The 21,858-nt window shown below is 38.3% G+C and overlaps 1 protein-coding gene across 16 annotated transcripts in view; it reads right to left on the reverse strand.

Moving 5' to 3' along the window:
* The window catches only part of SUGCT (succinyl-CoA:glutarate-CoA transferase), an 840,768-nt gene that overhangs the window by 803,043 nt on the left and 15,867 nt on the right, over positions 1 to 21,858 (reverse strand). For all 16 annotated transcript variants that reach the window (XM_059397231.1, XM_059397230.1, XM_059397222.1 and 13 more), the window contains exons 2-5: positions 9,693 to 9,744; positions 8,447 to 8,520; positions 1,686 to 1,771; positions 1,148 to 1,198 (exon numbers count right to left, since the gene is read on the reverse strand). In XM_059397231.1, coding sequence (XP_059253214.1) covers positions 1,148 to 1,198; positions 1,686 to 1,771; positions 8,447 to 8,520; positions 9,693 to 9,744 — 263 coding nt within the window. The remainder of the gene's footprint in view (positions 1 to 1,147; positions 1,199 to 1,685; positions 1,772 to 8,446; positions 8,521 to 9,692; positions 9,745 to 21,858) is intronic.

The raw sequence follows: 21,858 nt of genomic DNA on the forward strand, positions 1-21,858 counted from the left end.
CCCACATCAGGTTCCCGGCTTGGTGGGAGGCCTGCTACTCCCTCTCCCACTCTCCCTGCTTCTGTTCCCTCTCTGTCAAATAAATAAATAAAATCCTTAAAAAAAATTTTTTTAATTATTTTAAAAAAAAGAAAAAGTTAATTCAAGGTAGAATGTAAATGTAATTCAAAGTAGAATAGTAAAAGACTGGCAAGATCCCAGGACAGCGAGAAGGAAGTCCTGGAGATTTGTGTACTTTGGTCAGAATCATACATGCAGTCCTAAAATACTCAAAAGCACACTTACGCATTAGTAGCAAGAATTAGGAATTCCACCTATTGAGAAGCTCTAATGAAACTACAAAGTATTTGCTCAAACAAATCTGAAACCTTGACTACTTAGGATAAAATATCAGAATGCTCTGAAATAGAAGCAAAAAAGCAGGAACTGTGAACACTGAAGATGATACTGAGAGAACAGAAAGAGGAGAATAAAGGCAAGAACAATCTTAAGGCAAGAAAATCTTGAAAAAAAAAAAAACATCATCTACCTGAAGTCACATAAATTAGTAAGTAAAGAAAGAAGGATTAGAATCTCAGCAGTGGAGAACTAGGGTGCACCAAACCAGTACCCAATCCTGCCCCTCAAGCAAAGATGCTGAAATCAGCTCTGGACATATTAGCCATCGGAATAAAGGTTAGAAGAGCTTGGGCTCTCCAGTGATGGGACCCCCATCACCGGGTTCAAACCTCAGCTCTTCCCTTTACCAGCTCTGTCCTCTTTGGAGCATCCCCTGAGGCCATGAGACTCACTGCCCTCCCGTGAAAATGAGGATGCTGATACCAATTTACAAGTCAAATCCTGAGGATCTGAGGGAATAATATATGGAAAGTGTCCAAGCCTAAGAGTGATACAGAGTAGGCATTCGGTCAACAGTAGATAATATTATGACTGAAAACTTTCACAGGGTAGAGAAATATTATACAAAACATCTAAGAAATTAGAAAGCAAATTTCACTTACAATAAATGTAAAGTTAAATTCTTAAATGGCGTTTACAGGAAAATTAGTGATTGCCAATGAAATAAAGTTTTAAAACACTTCAACTCATGTTCAAATCCCCAGTTACAACCCAGGTGGTAAGATATCTTCCATAGAGCATACTGTACCTCTTTGATGATTTTCACCCCTTTTGGATCCTTGATATTTACAGCTATACTCTAAAAATTAAAATATATATATTAAAATAATATAAAGGTTTTCATATTACTGACAGTTCAATAAGGATAACTCATGAAGAAACATCTGAACTATCTTTACTGATTTTATTTGCAATGGCGATATATTAGGATGATAGCAAGGATTCTAGTAAAATTTTTTCAAATAATAATACCAAATGTTAGGCAATTAGCAATCTCTGAAAGAAGAAAATGTAAAGAATCAAATTATTTTTCTCTTTAATAAAATTATTCCATTATAAACCATTATAAATTCTCATGAAATAAGTTAGTAGAGAAGGAAAATTAGTAAAAAGCTCTCGTTTCTATTTTGTAACTAGTGAATGAATAAAATTTCACCTTCTTTTAAGTACTAATTATATATACAAGAAAAGGATAGAAACGAATGATAGAAAAGGATAGAAACAAAAGTTTTGTTATTACAAAAGAATTATATAAAAAAAAACAAAGAAAGAAAATATATTCTTACTTTTTTATTTCGATTAACACTGAGGAAATAAGTACTCTCTGTCCCCACAAAAGGTGGCCCCCAAATTCGTGTGTCATCACCAGCTCCTGAAAATAACAGTATGAGCTATTAATTTTTAACTCTTAAACATCATGAGACATCCAAACCAACATTCACCCATCATATACATTCACAGATGCCTTCACAAAATCACCTCATTTCAGGGGAATTAAGCAATCCACAGGGGCCATAAGAACTTGTTGCAACTCTCCAAACTCCACCTTATTCACTAAGTCCTACTGTATCATCTCTCACTAGAATCCACCCCTGAAAGTCAATATCCAGAAAGAAATATCCTTTTAGCAATCTTCAGATTTAATAAATGGCAAATTTAAAAGAAAAAAACCTACTTTCAGTTTTTGGCAAGCAAAAAGTAAAAATCTTTGGCAGTTTAGGTTAAAAAGTAAAAAGCTTTGGTAGTTTAGTTCAGCTCTTTCTGTGTTTCTTGGCATTAAATGTGCAAAGAAATGCTGAGTCTATGAAAGATTTTTGTTAAATAATTAAACCAGAATAATGGTAAGCGAGATTTTATAATAAAATGGCATCATAAATAAATAAATAAATCTTTAAGTTTCTGTGAAATCCCAAAAATAAACCCAAGCATACGTGGTCAGCTAATACATGACAAGGGAAACAAGAGCTCTTGATGAAGAAAAGACAGTCTTTTCAACAAATGGTTAGAGGATAATTGGATACTCACATGTAAAAGAATGAAACTGAGCCCATAGCTTACACCTTTCATCACTCACAGAAATTAACTCAAAAGATCAAAGACGTAAACATAAGACCTAAAACCATAAAACCCCTAGAAGAAAACATAGGAACAAAGTTCCTTGAAATGGGCCTTGGTAATGATTCTTTTGGATTTGATACCAAAAGCACAAGCAATAAAATCAAAAATAAACAAGTGGAACTCCATCAAGCTGAAAAGCTTCTGCACAGCAAGGAAACCATCAACAAAGTGAAAAGACAACCTATAGAATGGGAAAAAATATTTGCAAACCATATAGCTGATAACAGATTAATATCCAAAACATACAGTTAACTCACATGACTCAAATAAAAACAAATAACCCAATCAAAAAATGGGCAAAGGACCCAAAGAGATATTTCTCCAAAGAAGACAGACAAAAGGCCATCAGGTACAGAAAAAGAAGCTTGACATCACTAGTCATTAGGGAAATGCAAATTAAAACCACAGTGATATAATCATCTCACACCTGTTAGAATGGCCATAAGCAAAAAGACAAGAGATAACAAATACTGTTGAGGATACAGAGAAAGGGGACACCCCTGCACTGCTGGTAGGAATGTAAGTTGGTACAGCCACTGTGGAAAACAGTATGAAGGATCCAGAAAAAGTAAAAAGAGAACTACAATATGATCCAGCAATTCCACTTCTAGGAATATAGCCAAACGAAACAAAAACACTAACTCAAAAAGATATGCAACCCTATGTTCATAGCAGCATTATTTACAATAGCCAAGTATGGAAACACCTGTGCCCATTGATGGATACATCCATCAATAAAGTTGTAGTATATATACACAATGGAATACTATTAAGCCATAAAAAATAAGGAAATCCTACCATTTGTGACAACATGGGTGGACTTTCAAAGCATTATGTTAAATGAGATAAGTCAGACAAAGACAAATATTGTATGATCTCACTTATATGTGGAATTTTTAAAAAAAACAAATGAACTCACAGAATAAGAGATCAGACTTGTGGTTACCAGAGGTGGAGGGTGCAGGTGGAGGGAACCAGAGGAAGGTGGTCAAAAGGTGTAACATATAACACTGCTATATGTTATATAGGAAATTTGTTGAGAAAGCAAATCCTAATAGATCTCATCATAAGAAGAATTTTTTTCCTTTTTTCTTTTCTTCTGTCTTTTCCTTTTATCATATCTCCATGAGAAGACAGATGTTAGCTGAACCTACTGTGGTAATAATGTGATAACGATGTACATAAATCAAACCATCATGCCACGTGCCTCAAACTTATACATGATGTATGTTGACTATTTCTCAATACAACTAGGAAAAACATTTTGTGTTATAGCAACAAATCATGAGAGGCAAAATAAGTTACTGAACAGCAGATTCATTTAATTTCAAATAGTATTCTAGAATAAAGCTTTAGTCACCTAGGTCTTGCTTCAAAGGAGAAGTTTAAAACCATCAAAATACAGGGTTTTTTTTTTCTGGACATCTACCTCAAGTCATGTTTGTGTTAGATTCTTTAACTATAGAGTTACAGAAAAATTTTCCTTGGCACAAAAAGCAACTGACTATGTAGACAGAACTCAGAAAATCCATTAATGCGTAAATGGCACAAAATAGTATCATTTAAGAATCTTATAATATAAGGCCTGATTAAATATTGGTATCAGAAACTAATCACTATGAGGGGCCTGGATGGCTCAGTCGTTAAGAGTCTGCCTTTCACTCAGGTCATGATCCCAGAGTCCTGGGATGGACCCCAGCTTCGGGCTCCCTGCTTGGCGGGGAGCCTACTTCTCCCTTTCCCAGCCCCCTGCTTGTGTTTCTCTCTCGCTGAGTCTCTCTGTCAAATAAATAAATATATATATATATTTTTTTTTAAAAGAAACTAATCACTATATAAGTAATTACAATTAAAGACTGGCCCCCAAGAAGAGAATATTTGTGAATATGAGTTAGACTTGAAATTCTAATCTCATCTAAATAATATAATTAACCTATTAGCCCATTAGACTTTACCACTAAAACTGATCAAGAAAAGCAGACATAACCTTTTGGGGAAAAAAAAAAAAAAAAACAGAGGCCAAAGAATAGATTCATTTATTGAAAAATAATAATAACAACAACAACTTCCCAAGAGAAAAAACAGAACACAGGCCAGAGGAGAAAAGAAGCATTAGTTCCAGGGGTACCTGGGTGGCTCAGTCCATTAAGCATCTACCTTTGGCTCAGGTCATGATCCCTGGGTCCTGGGATCGAACCCCACGTCCTGTCAGACTCCCTGCTCAGCTAAGAGTCTGCTTCTCCCTCTCCCTTCCTACCCTCCCCAACTCGTGCACTCCCACTCTCTCTTTCTCTCTCTCTCTCTCTCTCAAATAAATAAATAAATAAAATCTGAACAAAAAAAGAAGACACATTATTTCTAACTGGAGATGAACCAATAACAAAACAAAGAAATCACGGTTAGCATCAAATGGAATAGCATGCTCAAAATAAAAGGGGAAAAAGTGAACTATAGGACCCCAGAAAGGCAATCTTCTAGGAATAAACCAGTAAGAGGCTTCATGGCAGGTGTGAATCTGGATCTTCAGGATCAGACAGGACCTCTTGGAGTAAAGAGAAAGTCCAGCCACTCTACTCTCCTGAAGCTTTCAATACACTAGTTTTCTTAAAATAAAGCAGCGTCAAGGGAGGGCTAAAATTAGGTAATTTCACATGTTTACATTCATCTTTCAAAATGGAAATAATGTCAGGAATCTTAATTGGAGGCCTACATGGTTTTCCTACCCAGGACTTTAGAGAGGATCAGTGGCCCCTGGAAAGAATCAGCATGGACAAGAAATAAAGGCTAAAGGACACCAACTGGGAAAACTGACAGTTGAAAGATGTTTTATTGGACCCACACAAAATTTAAAGTTTTTAATTAGCTGCCATGACTTCAAAGTCTGGAGACCTCATATAAAACTTCAGACTGCTTTTCTTAAAAGATATTTTGACACATTCAATCCATTCAGCAAAATATTTATTGAGCACCTACTACATCACAGACAGTGCTCCACAGCAGTGAACAAAGGACCGCATACACCTCTGCCCTCATACTCCTGCCTAAGGGCCACAAGCCACGAGTACCAGCAGCATCATTTGCTGCCTTCCCTAGTCCATTTTGCCCAGCTAAGTAACTAAGAAAGAAGAGAAAGAAAATCTATGGGCTCTTTGATTACAAATATAAGAATAGTCTAAGTCCCAAATCAGAAAGCTATAACCTGGGTGGCTCAGTCGGTTAAGTGTCTGCTTCAGCTCAGGTCGTGATCCCAGGGTCCCGGGACTGAGCTCTGCATCAGGCTCCCTGCTCAATGGGGACTCTGCTTCTCCCTCTCCCTCTGCCTCTCCCCCTGCTATGCTCGTTCTCTCTCAAATAAATAAATAATTTTTTTAAAAAAGGAAGGAGGGAAGGAAAGAAGGAAGCAAGCAAGCAAGCGGGAAGGAAGAACTAGAGGAGTGGCCTGAGAAAAGACTAATTCTCTCCTGAACTTTGAAAGTCCTGCCAAATTACTCTTCCTCAGATCTGTGTTAAATAACTATCTCAAAACCCAAAACAGTTAAACACATAATAGAAACATTAAAATGCGTCATGCAGGGGCACCTGAGTGGCTCAGTTGTTAAGCAGCTGCCTTCAGCTCAGGTCATGATCCTGGGGTCCTGCTCAGTGGGAAGCCTTCTTCTTCCTCTCCCACTCCCCCTGCTTATGTTCACTCTCTCTCTCTCTCTCTCTCTCTCTCACTCTGTGTCAAATAAATAAATAAGATCTTTAAAAATAAATTAATTAATTAAATAAAATGCATCGTGCAGAAGGATTAAGGGAAAGAGACCAATCAGGAAAAAAAAAATGAACAACAATCTACTACGAACAAAGCTCAATCCCAAGTGTATGACTATGGGATGTAAAGTCCTAGACAAAGGAAGGTACCCCCTACTGAAGAAAGGAAAACATACAAAGGAGAAATGAGGCCTACATAAAGAGGGAATAATGATCTCTAAAATGAATATAAACATAAACATTTAGATTAGTGCTCAACTGAAATAGCAAGAGAAAGTAGACCTGATGCTCCATCTAGGACGGGAAGACCCAATGGCTAAAATGAGAAAGTGCCATGGTATTGAATTTGCATAATAACATGGAAATCAAAGTTTTATGAAACTTGGAAAAGACAAAAAGGGTATTCAGCCAGAAAGCAAACATTATTCAGCATGCATCCCACAACAACCAAATGTGATGAACATCAATGACCAGGTAAATGAAGCTTTCGTTACATCTGGAAAGCAGGGTTCACCAGACTCTTTCACTACCCGGAGCCTGATAAACACAGGGTCAAATAAATCCGATATAATAATAACAGAGTATTCCCCATGCTGATCAGAGAATCTTCTGCTAATTGCTTTGTCCTCCTAAGAAATCTAATAAGCAGAAAGTTGAATCTTCTACACCATGTCTTCTACTTTATAGTGTTTAATCACTTCTGGGAAATTAATCAGGTGATGTAATTATAAACTAGTCTTTTATGAGTCTTGCAGATATACTATTCAAGGCTAGACCATTTTCACTAACTTGGTAATTCTGTTCCATATCCATAAGGATCCAATTTGAAGACTAAATAATAATGCTAAGTTTTGAAACCATCCAAAATGAGCTCCTTATAGGATGATATGGAGGACATGGAGAAGATGGACTCTGCTCTTTAAGTGCTTGTAGGAGAGAAGGAGCATACAATAATTTCTTTCAATAGTAAGTACTGAAATAACTTTCAATAAGAGCATGAGCTAAACACCCAAATACTAAGAAGGCACCAAATAAAAGTGAGAATTGTGTACACCGAATAGATTTATTTGGTGGACCAAGAGGAAAGGAAAAATGGGAAAGATGTGATGAAAAACAAACCCAAAGAACTGATCTCAGTTTCAGTGTTCCTCTCTCAAAATGCTTACAATTATAAAATGAGAAAATGTTTCTTTTATTAAAAACAGAAAAGAATGACTTATTTTGGAGTATCTGGGTTCCTTTTGGAAGGACGCTGATTCCTTTTCCTTTTCTCCTTCCTGTGTGTCCTGCGTCTACCGTTTTACCCTCCCCTCCTCTTGGCCTTCCCTCCATCCCCCAGCAAGGAAGGGTGGTCAGGCCAGCTCTAAAGTCAGTCTCAATGATAGGCTGGCGCGGGGCTAAGGAGAGCCAGACCAGGGTGAGTGCATGGATATTCCTGATCAGCTGTGTGACTTTGGACAAACTGCTTTATGTCTCTGTTTCTCTGTGTTTATAATCTCAGAATAATACAGGTTCAGCCCATAAGGTTGTAGCAGACATTAAATAACTTAATACAGGCCTCATGATAAGACCTGTGCCTGTCCCTGCAAGTGCTAGCATCACTGTCATGGTGACAGTGCATGGTGCATCTCCGTCTCTACAGGAGGCTTTCAGGTACGTGTGAAGGGCCTGGCTAAAGCCTTAAAACCTGGCACTTACAAAAAGTAAGAGGAGAGGCACCTTGGTGGCTCAGTCATGAAGCATCTGCCTTCGGCTCAGGTCATGATCCCAGGTCCTGGGATCAAGCCCCTCTCCCACTCCCCTCCCCCTGCTTGTGTTCCCTCTCTTGCTGTGTCTCTCTGTTAAATAAATAAAATATATTTTTTTTAATGAGTAAGAAGAAATCACTAATATAGGTTCAGAGGAAAGTAAGGAATGGAGAGGAAAAAAAATAATCATTTCATTTCAATTCTCCCGTCATCCCATATACAGACACATAGTTATTTTTTTAAAAAACAGCTAAAAACTGTAGTACTCTGGGGCACCTGGCTGGCTCTGTTGGAAGAGCATGTGACTTCTGATCTCAGGGTTATGAGTTCAAGCCCCACGTTGGGTGTAGAGATTACTTAAAAATAAAATCTTTAAAAAAGAGAAACTTGTATTAGTTTCCATGTTTTAAAGAGAGCAATAGCTTTACCTGGTCTTTCCACTTTTATAACTTCTGCTCCAAGATCTCCTAAATTCATAGTAGCAAAAGGTCCCGCCAGTACTCTACAATATTAACAATGATAAATAATTACCACCTTGCAGATTTTTATATTAATTCTTAATAACTCATTAACATAGATAAACTCATATAATTATAGTAAGAATTAAAATTATTAAAACTGTTCAAAAATAGCAATTTGGCACTATGTATTAAGAGCTTTAAATGTATATTCCGAGGGCACGTGGGAGCTCAGTTTTAAGCATCTGCCTTTGGCTCAGTTCATGATCCCAGGGTCCTGAGATTGAGTCCCCCCCACTGGGCTCCCTGCTCGGTGGGAAGCCTGCTTCTCCCTCTCCCACTCTCCCTGCTTGTGTTCCTTCTCTCGCTGTGTCTCTATCAAATAAATAAATTAAAACTTTAAAAAGAAAAAAAAAAGTATATTCCCGCAGGGTGCCTGGGTGACGCAGTTAAGCATCTGCCTTCAGCTCAGGTCATGATATTAGGGTCATGAGCTCAGGGTCCTGGGATCGAGCCCCTCAGTGGGAAGTCTGCTTTTCCTCCTGCCCCATGCTTTCTCTCAAATAAATAAATAAAATCTTTCCAAAAAAGTATATTCCCATTGATTCAGTAATTCCACTTCCAGAATTCTATGCTAAGGAAGAAATCCTAAGATTTCCTGAGGCAAGGATTTATGAAAAAGGAAACCTAATTTGTAATTGTGAAATATTAGGGGAAGAGTAATTATATGACAACTATATAATAAAGTATCATCCCACATTTTTCTGGAATTTTGAATGACACAGAAAAACACTCAAAATATAACACTGTCTTTTAAATGTGGGCAAAACTGTAATTTCAAATTTTTTAAAGATTTTATTTATTATTTGAGAGAAAGAAAGCATGAGCAAGGGTAGGGGCAGAGGGAGAGGGAGAAGCAGCTGAGCAACTGAGCCAAAGGCAGATGTTTAACCAACTGAGCCACCCAGATGCCCCCAAAACTATACTTTCAATATGGTTCCAATTTTTGTTTTTAAAAATTATATATAAATATGCAGATTAGAAAAAATGCACAAATATACTTTTTGCTCTTAGAATTATGCAATAAAAAAATTTTCTTTTTTCTTTTCCTTTCTAAAACTTTGATAGTAAGCAATATAATTCAAAAAATAAATGTATTTTTTTTTGAAAGAAGGGAAAACTTCAATCACCGAAACACAGATAAACCAATACAAACCTTGTTAGATCCAGAATTTTCACACCCTCCAAGGGCTTCATATTGTCAGTATCTGGCAAAACACAGAAAATATTTTAAGAGTACTGATTACTAATTTTCAGGAGGAAGAATGCAGAATTCTTCATATTGTGCTTTAAGTAATCTGTATCACTACCAAAAACATATGTTTTCCTTCACAATATTTCTACTTTCTATGTAACACAGAAACCTTGACCTGATTCAGTGAAGTCAACCTGTAAAAATTACAAGGGCTAATACACAGTTAATGAAGTCCGCAGCTACACTTAAGATAGTTTGTCTAATGAAAAATAAAAGTAGTGGGGGAGGAACATCCGGCTGAGCACAAAGGATTTTTAGGGTACTATGCTAATATGCTAATGAATCGTTGAGCACTACATCAAAAACTAATGACATGCTATATGTTGGCTAACTGAACATAACATATATAGATAGATAGAGAGAGAGTTACAGATATAGATATCTATATCTATATATATATGATGTAACAAACTGAAACAAACATACCACTCTGGTGGGAGGATACTGATAAGGGGGGATGTGTGAAGGCAAGGGACAGATGGGAATTCTCTGTACCTTCCTCCCAATTCTGCTGTAAACCTGAAACTGCTGTAAAAAATAATAATACTTAAAAAGTCTTTAAAAAATAAATAAATAGGGTGCCTGGGTGGCTCAGTGGGTTAAGCCGCTGCCTTCGGCTCAGGTCGTGATCTCAGGGTCCTGGGATCGAGTCCCGCATCGGGTTCTCTGCTCAGCGGGGAGCCTGCTTCCTCCTCTCTCTCTGCCTGCCTCTGCCTGCTTATGATCTCTGTCTGTCAAATAAATAAATAAAATCTTTAATAAAAAAATAATAATAAATAAAATATAAATAAATAATGAACTACACAACAAAAAAGGAACAACAAAGACCTCCACATACCTGTTCCACATTAAGACAGGGAGACAATATGATTTTTTTTAAAGTTTATTAAACAATCAAATGTGTATGTCCTTTTTCTCTTTACCCACCAGCTATAAAAATAAGTAGATAGGTCAACAATCATATCACTAATTCACTGAAAACATTTAACATCAACATTAAATCACAACGTTAAATTCTTGCCAAGTGGTTTACAAAGTTTATATCATAATGACTGATACCAAGCTGAATTATTGGGAGAAAATGATGAACTACTGGTTCAGTACATTTTTAAATCAGACTATTTTTTAGAGCAGTTTTAGATTTGGGCAGTACAACTGAGCAGAAAGTACCAAGAATTCCCATGTACCTCTTTTCCCATGAATGCACAACCTCCCCCACTTTGAACATCCCTCACCAGAGAGACACATTTGCTACAGCTGATGAAGATACACTGAAGGGTCCCTATCACTTAATTTACAGTTCACTCTTGGTCTCGTACGTTTTATGGACTTAGAAGAACACGTAGTGGAATGTACCAAACATTATTATATACAGATTCATTTCACTGCCCTAAAAGCCCTCTGTGCTCTGATTACTCATCCATTCCTCCCCTCAAAACTCCAGAACCCAATCTTTTTACTGTATCCACAATTTGCCTTTTCCAGAACATGATATAGCTGGAATCATACAGATTTGCTTCTTTATGTGTTTAAGTTTCCTCTATGGCTCAGCAGATCATTTCTTTTCAGTGCTGAATAATACTCCGTTACCTTGATACACCAGTTTATTTATCCATCCACCTACTAAAGGACACCTTCATTGTTTTCAAGATTTGACTGTTATGAAGTAAGCTGCTAAAATGTTGTGTACACATTTCTGTGTGGACTTAAGTTTTCAACCCATTTGGTTAACTATCAAGGAATATCGATTACTGAATAGTATGATGAGAGTATGTTTAGTTTTCCACTCCTTCTTCCAAAGAAGCTGTACCATGTTGCATTCCCACCAGCAATGAATGAGAATTCCTTAGTCCAATACATTTTTTAAAAAATCTCAATGCAGCTCCATCACCAGTGGAAGTAACAGGAGTCACACATTTATACATACACCATTACAGTCTTGAGAAGTATCACAGTGGCACAGTAATTCTTAGCTAGGAGGGTCCCCAGGCCACACTGCTCTAGGAAGAAATAAGCAAAGGGCATTTTGTCCGTGAAACCAGTCAATGTATTCTTTTACAATAAAAAAATGCTATCACAGCAGTAGGAAATATATGAAGTCTATGTGACTGGTGCATTATTTTCTTGGAAACACACTTATGTAGGAAACTAAATTATATGCAGAGGATAAACTGATGAGCAGAGGATCAGAAAAAGGGAAGTAACTACAACAATGTTCAATGTGGTAACCATGAGTCACCTTTCCAGATATCCACACACTTGTACATTCTCCTTCCATGCTGACTCTGAGTTTGGACAACCGCCTTGCTTTAAGCCAAGGGAACATTACATAGTAGGACTTGACTTTTGGGAACACCTCCACCTTCAGATGAAAAAGCGGAGGACAAAAGAACAAATGGAGAGAGGCTTAGCCATCCCAGTCTGTAGCTGTCCCAGGTGAGGTCCAGACTTGTGGGTGAAGCCATCTTAAAACACTCAGATCCGGGGGGGCGCCTGGGTGGCTCAGTGGGTTAAAGCCTCTGCCTTTGGCTCAAGTCATGATCTCAGGGTCCTGGGATCGAGATCCACATTGGGCTCTCTGCTCTTCGGGGAGCCTGCTACCTCTTCTCTCTCTGCCTACCTCTTTGCCTGCCTGTGATCTCTATCTGTTAAATAAATAAATAAAATCTTTAAAAAAAAAAAAAAAAAACCACTCAGATCCAGGCAGGTGAGTTCAGGTGAGTCTAGCAGGACACTCACAGAACTCTGAGAAAAAATAAGCCACTGTTGTTCTAAGCCATTCAGTTTTGAAGTAGAAGTAGAGCAATAGATAAACAGATACAATGGCTATGGCTGTTGTAGAGCTGTTGTAGAGCAATAGATAAACAGATACAATGGCTATGGCAGAGCAATCCTTTCAAAATAAAACATATGTCATGCCCCTGCTTGAAATCCTCTAATGGCTTCTTACCAAACTTAGAATGAAACTCAGCATCTTCCCAAAGCCCACGGATGCTGCTTGCTCTGGCCCTCTGTTACCTCTCTGGCCATGACCCCATCCCTCCCGCCCAGGCTTCCCCAGCTACATTAGCCTTCTTGCAGTCCCTTGAACAAACTGAGCCTATTTCTGTTTCAGGGCCTATGGCAGAAACAGAGCTGGACCACCAAGATTCCCCTTCAGAGAAAGGAATTTCTGCCCAACCTATAAGAAAGAAGCATGGTCAACTTACAGCTCCAGCATTGGTTTCCTCAAGGTCCACCTTTCCTCACTCAGGTGAGAACACTCTGTTCTCAGGACAGTCCCTGGTCCAATGACTGAGCAAAGTTGGGCAGAAAGGCCTGTTCGTTTCCTCCACCCCCTGCAGCTGTCCTTGGTGTACTGAATTTGACAGGTGCACATGAGTCTGAGGGCCAATCCTATTTCTTTCCTTTCCCTTTCACGGGTGTTACTCCCCAATAAATCCTCTGTCCTTCCGACTCTGTCTCCACATCTGCTTTCTGGAGAATCCGAGATGTGACAGGACCTTTGCACCTGCTATTCTCTAGTCCTGGAACTCTTTTCCTCCACACATTGGCATGTTTTGCTTACTTCACTCAAATTTCTGCTCAAACACCGCACTCTCAGAGAAATCTTGCCTGATCATCCAATCTCAAACAGCACCCCTCTGGATCTCAGTATGCTTTAGTTTTCTTTATAACACCTACCATGACTTCACATTACCTGATATGTTTACTTATTGTACTGTCTTTTCCACTAGAACGTAACCTCAATGAAGGCCGGACTTGTCTGTCTTGTATCTCCTGCCAGAATAGTGGCTGGCATACAGAAGGCACTCTCTAAGAATTAGCTGAAAGGTCACACAGGGAAGCGATGAGAGAGGGAGGAAGAACTCATATACTTAATAATTCATATGATCATTGCAATGGACTGAATGTGTCCCCCCAAAACTCGTAAGTTGAAATACTAGCCCCCGAAGTTAAAATATTAGGAAGTGGGACCTTTAAGTGTGGAACCATCATGAGTGGAATTAGTACCCTTAAATGAGCCCCAAAGAACTTCCTTGCACCCCTTCCGCCATGTGAGGACAGAGCAGGGAGTAAGCAGCCCCCAACCCGGAAGAGAACTGCACCAGAATCCAACCATGCTAGCCCTCTGATCTCACATTTCTAGCCTCCAGAACCATAAGAAACAAATTTCTATTGTATATAAGTCTGTGATATTCTATTATAGCAGCCCAAACTTACTAAAATCATTGAAAGAGACCAGAATCTTCAAAGTCAGATAGCTGATTTTTTTTCTAACCTGGAGAGAGCTTGAGTACAGTGGGAAAAGACACAGTTAGGGACACCTGAGTGGCTCAGTTGGTTAAGCATCCAACTTTTGATTTCGGCTCACGTCATGATCTCAGGGTGGTGAGATCGAGCCCCACATCAGGCTCTGTGCTCAGTGGGAAGTAGGCTTGAGATTCTCTCTCTCTCTGCCCCTCCCCCTACTCTTGTGTTCTCTCTCTCTAAAATAAATAAGTAAATATTAAAAAAAAAAAAAAGAAACAGTTAAAGACATAGTGAAAATGCTCTGCCAAAGAACTCTCAGTGGGCATCTGAAGATATAGGTAAGTAGCTGGAATAGAAAGGAAAATAAGACAGAAAGAGGAAGCTGACGAAAAATGATAGAAGAAAAACTACCTAGGAAAAACTTCTATTAACAAGACAGCTCAAAGACCTTTTTTTAATATATTACAAGAGTTAGCATTAGATTTTACATTATATGTGGTACCTAAACAAAATTACCAAGTTCGTTCAGTAAAGTCTAGCACAAACCCAAATACCTTATGTGAGTGGTTCTTGGGAAGATTTTTTTAAAAAGGGTGAGTTGGAGCTGTGGCAGAGTGAGTAGAATAGGTACACTAAGTAGGACAAGAGTAAAAGCTCCCATTAAACAACCTTTGTCCCTACTATGTGCTAATCATTCTATGAAGATACAGCATGAGAGGCATCATACCCCTTCCTCCTATTTCATGATCTACCAGGGAAAACCAGAAGATACAATTACTATTATGATTAAGAGTATCACCCTAGGGGTGCCTGGGTGGCTCAGTGGGTTAAGCCGCTGCCTTTGGCTCAGGTCATGATCTCAGGGTCCTGGGATCCAGCCCCGCATTGGACTCTCTGCTTAGCAGGGAGCCTGCTTCCTCCTCTCTCTCTGCCTGCCTCTCTGCCTACTTGTGATCTCTCTCTGTCAAATAAATAAAATCTTTAAAAAAAAAAAAAAAGTATCACCCTAGGTTCAAATTGTTACTCTATTTAGTACTTATGACCTTGTTCTACCTTGATTTCCCTATTTGTAAAACTGGGAAAATACTGGGGCCTATCTCACAAGGATACTAAAAAATTGAATGAAACCTTGCCTTACAAGCATTTAGCCATGGTGCTCAATAAATATCAGCTCGTGTCAGTATTATTTCTACCTTCTCCCCAAACTTGTCTTGTGTTTCTTGAATCAGTAAATGGCACTCCTACCCACTTGGTTACCCAAGCCAAAAACCCAAACAAAATTCTTCAACCCTCTCTCTTTTTGCACCCCTTAAATTTAATAAAGAACTCATTGCAGTCTTTCTCAAAAATATCTCTTGGCTCGCTTCTCTTCTCTCATTCCCACTGCCACCATTGTAGCTCACGTAACGATCAACTCTCTCTTGAGTTGCTCTAAAAACCTACTAATTCTTCTGCCAGGCTTCAATCTTTACTCTCTTCAAAACAACATCCATAGGGGCACCTGGGTAGCTCAGTTGGTTAAGCATAAAACTCTTGATCTCAGCTCAGGTCTTGATCTCAGGGCCATGAGTTCAAACCCCTTGCTGGACTCACACTGGGCGTGGAGCCTACATTAAAAAGAGAAGAGAAAGGGTGCCTGGGTGGCTCAGTGGGTTAAAGCCTCTGCCTTCAGCTCAGGTCATGATCCCTGGGTCCTGGGATCGAGCCCTGCATCGGGCTCTCTTCAGCAGGGAACCTGCTTTCCTTCCTCTCTCTCTCTGCCTGCCTCTCTGCCTAATTGTGATCTCTGTCTGTCAAATAAGGAAATAAAAAATCTTGTGAAAAAAGAGAGGAGAGGAGAGGAGGCACAGAAGAGAAAGAAGAGAATAAAAGAAAGAAAAGGAAAAGAAAAGGCACCCTCTATAATGCTGCCAAAATTATTTTTCAAAATGCAAATTGGCCCAATCTTTTCAACCATATCAGTTTCTCATTCCTCTCTTCCTTATCTCAGTTAATGGCATCATCAACTGCTCTAAGATAGAATTTAGAACGTTCCCAGGCATGTCTTCTTCTTCACTCCCCACATTCAATCAGCCATCAATTTTCTGTTAAATCTGCTTGATTCTTCCCCAGTTCCCTGGTACTGCCTCTGCTCAGGCCTTCATCATTTCTTGTCCCAACTGTCTGCAAAAGCATCTTAACCTATTTCTGCTTAACTCTGTCCCCACCAATCCATTCTCAACACTGCTTCCAGAGTAATCTTCCAAAATGAAGAACCCATTATGCCACTTTCTTGTTCATTCACACATTCACTCATGGTCCTTTCCCTCATGAATCTTACAGTCTATTTTCCTCCTAAAACTGCAAACGAGACCATTGTTCATGATTTCACCCCTGTCCACCTTTTCAATTTCAATCTGCAAAAAAAGAAATGTCTTACCAGTCATACTTCTTTCAAATCACTCACATTTCCAGGCTGCTGTATGTGCTCTTTCCTCTGACTCTAATAATCCTTTGCCCTGTCTCACCTACACAAGTCCTTCCATCTTTCCTAAGTCAACATCCTTAGAAGGCATCCCTGCTCGACAGCATCCTGAGCAAGGCTTTGTCAATAGCACTCTTCTGAATTATGACTTACTAGTCAGTCTTAACTAGATGATAAAGTCTTGAGAAAAGTGACTTTCATTCTGTGTTTCCAATATCAAACACTAGCATCTGAAATGTAGTAAAAACTCAATAAATATTTATGGAGGGAAAGACAGGACAGAATGGAAGAAAAAAATGTCCTCACATTTTGCAATGTATTACATTGTAATACTGTAATATATACAATGTATACATACATTGTATACAATATATAATATACATATACAATATACATATATAATATACAATAAAATGTATTACAATGTAACACATTTTACAATGTATTAATAGACTGTCATAATGGAACACTGTAAAAATATTATGTAGGCCCACTGCAGCAATGATAAGTAGGGTTTCTTGGTGCCCATGATGGATGCCGCAGTGTTTTATAACCTAATCCCAGAAGCGACATATTATCACTTCTGCCACATGCGATTAGTCACACAGGCCAACTGGTGCAGAGTTAGGGAGTGTTCACACAAGGTGGTATGAGGAAAAAAGGATCATTACAGCCATCTTGGAAACTGGGCAATGCACTCAAAGTGGTTTTAGTTTGTATTTCCACGATGACAAGTGATGTTGAACACATTTTCATCTGTTTATTTGCCATTGTCATGTCTTTTTTCTACTAAACATCTACTTGAAACTTTTGTCTGTTTTTGATTCAGTTCCCTTAATGAGAGTACACACCATGACTTCAAGAACCCTTACCATCCTTGCCACTTAACACACTGCAACATAAATATCAAGCTTTTGGAGAGGGCTGTCTGTTTTGTCCCCTACAAAATTAAATTGCCTAACTTCAAATTCATTGCTACCCAACAACAATCTCTTCCCAAAACAGCTACTGCAAATCCTCTCCATTCGCTAAGCCTCTAAATCCCTTTCTTCTCTAGCTTTCATGTCAAATGAGCTTACTGGAAAATTATTCTTTGGGGAAGAATTTTATCAACCCAAGAGAAAATAACGGAAAATACTGATAGTAGTCATTCATACATAAGAGTCCAGCCATATTATCCTGTATTGAAATTAGTCAGTCAAGAAGCCTTACTTTAGTGTGCTAGCCCTGCCATAACAAAATACCATAAATTAAGGGCCTTAAACAACAGAAATTATTTTGTCACAGTTCTAGAGTCTAAAAGTCCAAGATCAAGATATTAGGAAGTTGATTTTCTCCTGAAGCCTCTTTCCTTCATTTGCTGATTACTACCTCCTTGCTGCCTCTTCACTTGGTCATCCCTCTGCGGAGTACATCCCTGATATCTCTCCTAACCTCTTCCTATAAAGGCAACAAGTTATGGGCACCTGGGTGGCTCAGTTGGTTAAGCATCTGCCTTCAGCTCGGGTCATGATCCTGGAGCCACAGGACTGAGACCTGCATCAGGCTCCCAGTTCAGTAGGGAGTGGGCTTCCCTCTGAACTTCCCTCCTCTTCTGCTTTCTCTCTCTCACTCACTCTTGCTCAAATAAATAAATAAAATCTTTAAAAATATATGTTTAAAAAAGAAAGACACCAATCAGCAAAGGCCCACCAGAATGGCCTCATTTTAACCTAAATTATCTCTTTAAGAAGCCTACCTCCAAAAATAGTCACATTCTGAGGATCAAGGGGTTAGGACTTTAACATATGCATTTGAGGGGACACAATTCAGCCCATAATAAAGTTCTACCCATGCATGCAGTTTCCAAACAGTTCTTTTAATATCCATCTCTTATCATGTAGAACAGCCAAAAATCAGCAAAATATAGGGAAAACTGTATCAAGAAAGAGACAAAAGCAAACATGAAAAAGAAACTGAGAGAAAACAGATATATGGCAGGTAAAAGAACTTTTTTTTAAAAACTACCATTATGATTCCATCAACATGACATTTTGGAAAAGGCAAAAGATAAAGATAGGAAACAGGTAAGAGCTGGGAGAAACTGGGGATGAAGAGAGGGAATGACTCAAATTTTGAGGGGGAAGGAAAGTGTTCTGTGCCTTAATTATGGTGATGGTTACATGACTCTATACCTTTGTCCAAACTCAAGGAACTATATACCAAAAAGAATTTTAATGTATGCAAATTTTACCTCCATAAAAAATTATCAACATTATCAGAAATATGAAGAACTTGCACCAATAAAACAAAAAAAGATACTTGTAAATAATATTTAGACAATAAAAATATGATCTTAGAACTTTAGAAAAAGATACAAGAATGAAAATTTAAGAGAAAGGTAGAAAAATAAAAATAAGATGGGGCACCTGGGTGGCTCATTTGGTTAAGCAGCAGACTCTTGATTTGGCTCAGGTCATGATCTTAGAGTCCTGGGATTGAGTCCTGCTTCAGGCTCCACGCTCAGTAGTGAGTCTGTTTGAGGACTCTCTGCCTCTCTCTCTCTCTCTCTGTGTCCATTTCCCCACTCACTCTTCCTCTCTCTCTCAAATAAATAAATCTTAAAAAAAAAAAAAAAAGATAATCACCCAGACAGAACAAAAAGAAAGAATAAAAGTGAAAAACAGAGAAGAAGGAGGAAAAATAAAGGATCAGTCCAGGAATTCTGATAATACAGGCTGCTCAAAGAGTTAACAGCAAAAACAGAAAAGACAACATTAATAAAAAAATAATTCAGAAAATGTTCACAGATTTGAAGGGTATGAATTTCCAGATTGAAAAGGCCCTCTGCAAGCCCTGCACAGATTTTTAAAAGGCACACGCCACTTTGAAAAGATATATGCACCCCCTATATTTACTGCATTATTTACTGCATTATTATAATAGCCAAGCTATGGAAGCAGCCCCAGTGTCCATCAATAGGTAAATAGATAAAGAAGACATGATGTGTACACACACACACACACACACACACACACACAGGAATATTACTCTGCCTTGAAAAAAGATGCAATCATGCCTTTTGCAACAACATGGATAAACCTACAGGCTATTATGCCAAGTGAAATAAGTCAGACAGAAAGATAAATCATGTAAGATGTCACCCACAGGTGAAATCTAAAAAACAAAACAAATGAATAAACAAACCAAAAGCAGAATCAGACCTATAAATACAAACTGATGGTTGCCAGAGGGGAGAGGGTTGCCAGAGGGCAAATGGGTAAAGGGGAGTTGGAGATAGAGGCTTCCAGTTACAGAATGAATAAGTCATGGGAATTAAAGGCACAGCCTAGGGAATGTAGTCAGTGATACTATAATAGCATTGCCTGGTGACAGACTTGTGACGAATATAACATCAATGTACAGATTTGTCAAATCATTGTATTGTATACCTGAAACTAATGCAACATTCTATATCAACTACACTAAAATTCCAAAAATTAACTAATTTGGGACGCCTGGGTGGCTCAATGGGTTGGGCCTCTGCCTTCGGCTCAGGTCAAGATCTTAGGATCCTGAGATCGAGTCCCACATCAGGCTCTCTGCTCAACAGGGAGCCTACTTCCCCCCTCTCCCTGCCTGCCTCTCTGCCTACTTGTGATCTCTCTCTCTGTGTCAAATAAATAACTAAAACCTTTGAAAAAATTAACTAATTTAATTAAATTAATAAAAATAAAGACACACACCAAGAATGAATAATTCATGGGAATGAAAGGTACAGCATAGGAAATATAGTAAATGGTGTTGTAATAGCATTGTATGATGACAGACAGTAGCTACAGTTGTGAATATAGCATAATACATAGTTGTCACACCATGATATTATTCACCTGAAACTAATGTAACATTGTTTCAACTATACTTCAATAGAAAAATTTAAAAATAACAAAGTGCTAAAACTTTTCAATTTAAGAATCTAGAACATTAAGATTTTTTTTTCTCTGCCAAAAGAAGATCTGAAAACTTTCTAGGGAGAAAAAAGCATATAGAAAAGACTGGCTAGCAGAATGTCATTGAACTTCTCAACAGTACTGAAAACTAAAACATTAAAATGGAACAAAAACCTTAAAACTCTGAGAGGAAAATTTTTCTTTTAAATCTAAACCCAATCAAGCCATGAGTCTTGTGTGAGGGTAGAAAAAGAATATATTTAATCAAACAAATTTTCAAAAACTTTGCCTTCCTATCCTTTCTTGGGAAAATGATTTCTAGAGGATATGCTCCACCAAAAATACAATAAGAAATAAGATATGGTGTCAGAAAATGTAGGATCTTAAAGATGAAAGGAATCCTCATGATGATAGTAAAGAAAATACTAACACAATAGCTGAAATATTTACACTTATGGTACAGTTGGGAATGAATTCAGGAAAGATATTGAGAAAGTAAATAAAGAAGCCAGACAAATATTAACAGAAGGGAAAAACAAAAAAGTGTGTGGGGCAGCAATGTAATCAAAAAATCCTAACAATTTAAGTACTGAACTGGTCTAGCAAAATTTACCATTTGGTAAGATGGAAAGTGTATGTGTAATCGTTGGAAGACAGTAAGACAAAGCTAGTCTTTATCACTACAGATAACGCCTAAAAACAAAATCAAGAAGTAGCATCATGGGTGCCTGGGTGGCTCAGTGGGTTAAGCCGCTGCCTTCGGCTCAGGTCATGATCTCAGGGTCCTGGGATCGAGTCCCCCATCGGGCTCTCTGCTCAGCAGGGAGCCTGCTTCCTCCTCTCTCTCTCTGCCTACTTGTAATCTCTCTCTGTCAAATAAATAAATTAAATATTTAAAAAAAAAGTAGCATCATAATCACCTTTATTAGAGATCTGGAGGTAAAAAACAAAAGAAACAGCTGAGAGAACTGAAATTTGTTATCTCTGGAAAAAGGAAAGGGGCAGAAAGACATAAGAGGCTACTGTTTTTCATAATTAACTTTACAGATCTGAAGTACACGTAAAACCTTGATTTTCAAAAAATTAAAAAACAAGTAAGTTATGTTAAACTGATGAGCAACAGGTGAAGAGTCATTTTTGCTGTGATGCCCCCTGCAGTGTTTTGACAAACACGGTCACTCTGAAGCCTTCCCTGACTCATTATTCATACACGCAGCTGCAGCTTCAAAGGGGAATCACAGTCCATTCTCATTACTCGCAGATTCTATATTAGAGAATCCAACTACTCGCTAACTCCAAGATCAATACTGCAGGGCTTCTGCACTCATTGCAGGACAGGAACAGAAAGCAGAAAATTTTCAGCCACTTGATGTACATGTTCCCATCTGAAGTCAAAGTGGGCAACGCACTGGCCTTCTTG

This window comes from Mustela nigripes, chromosome 4 (genome assembly GCF_022355385.1).
Source record: "Mustela nigripes isolate SB6536 chromosome 4, MUSNIG.SB6536, whole genome shotgun sequence".
In the NCBI taxonomy this organism is placed as follows: domain Eukaryota; kingdom Metazoa; phylum Chordata; class Mammalia; order Carnivora; family Mustelidae; genus Mustela; species Mustela nigripes.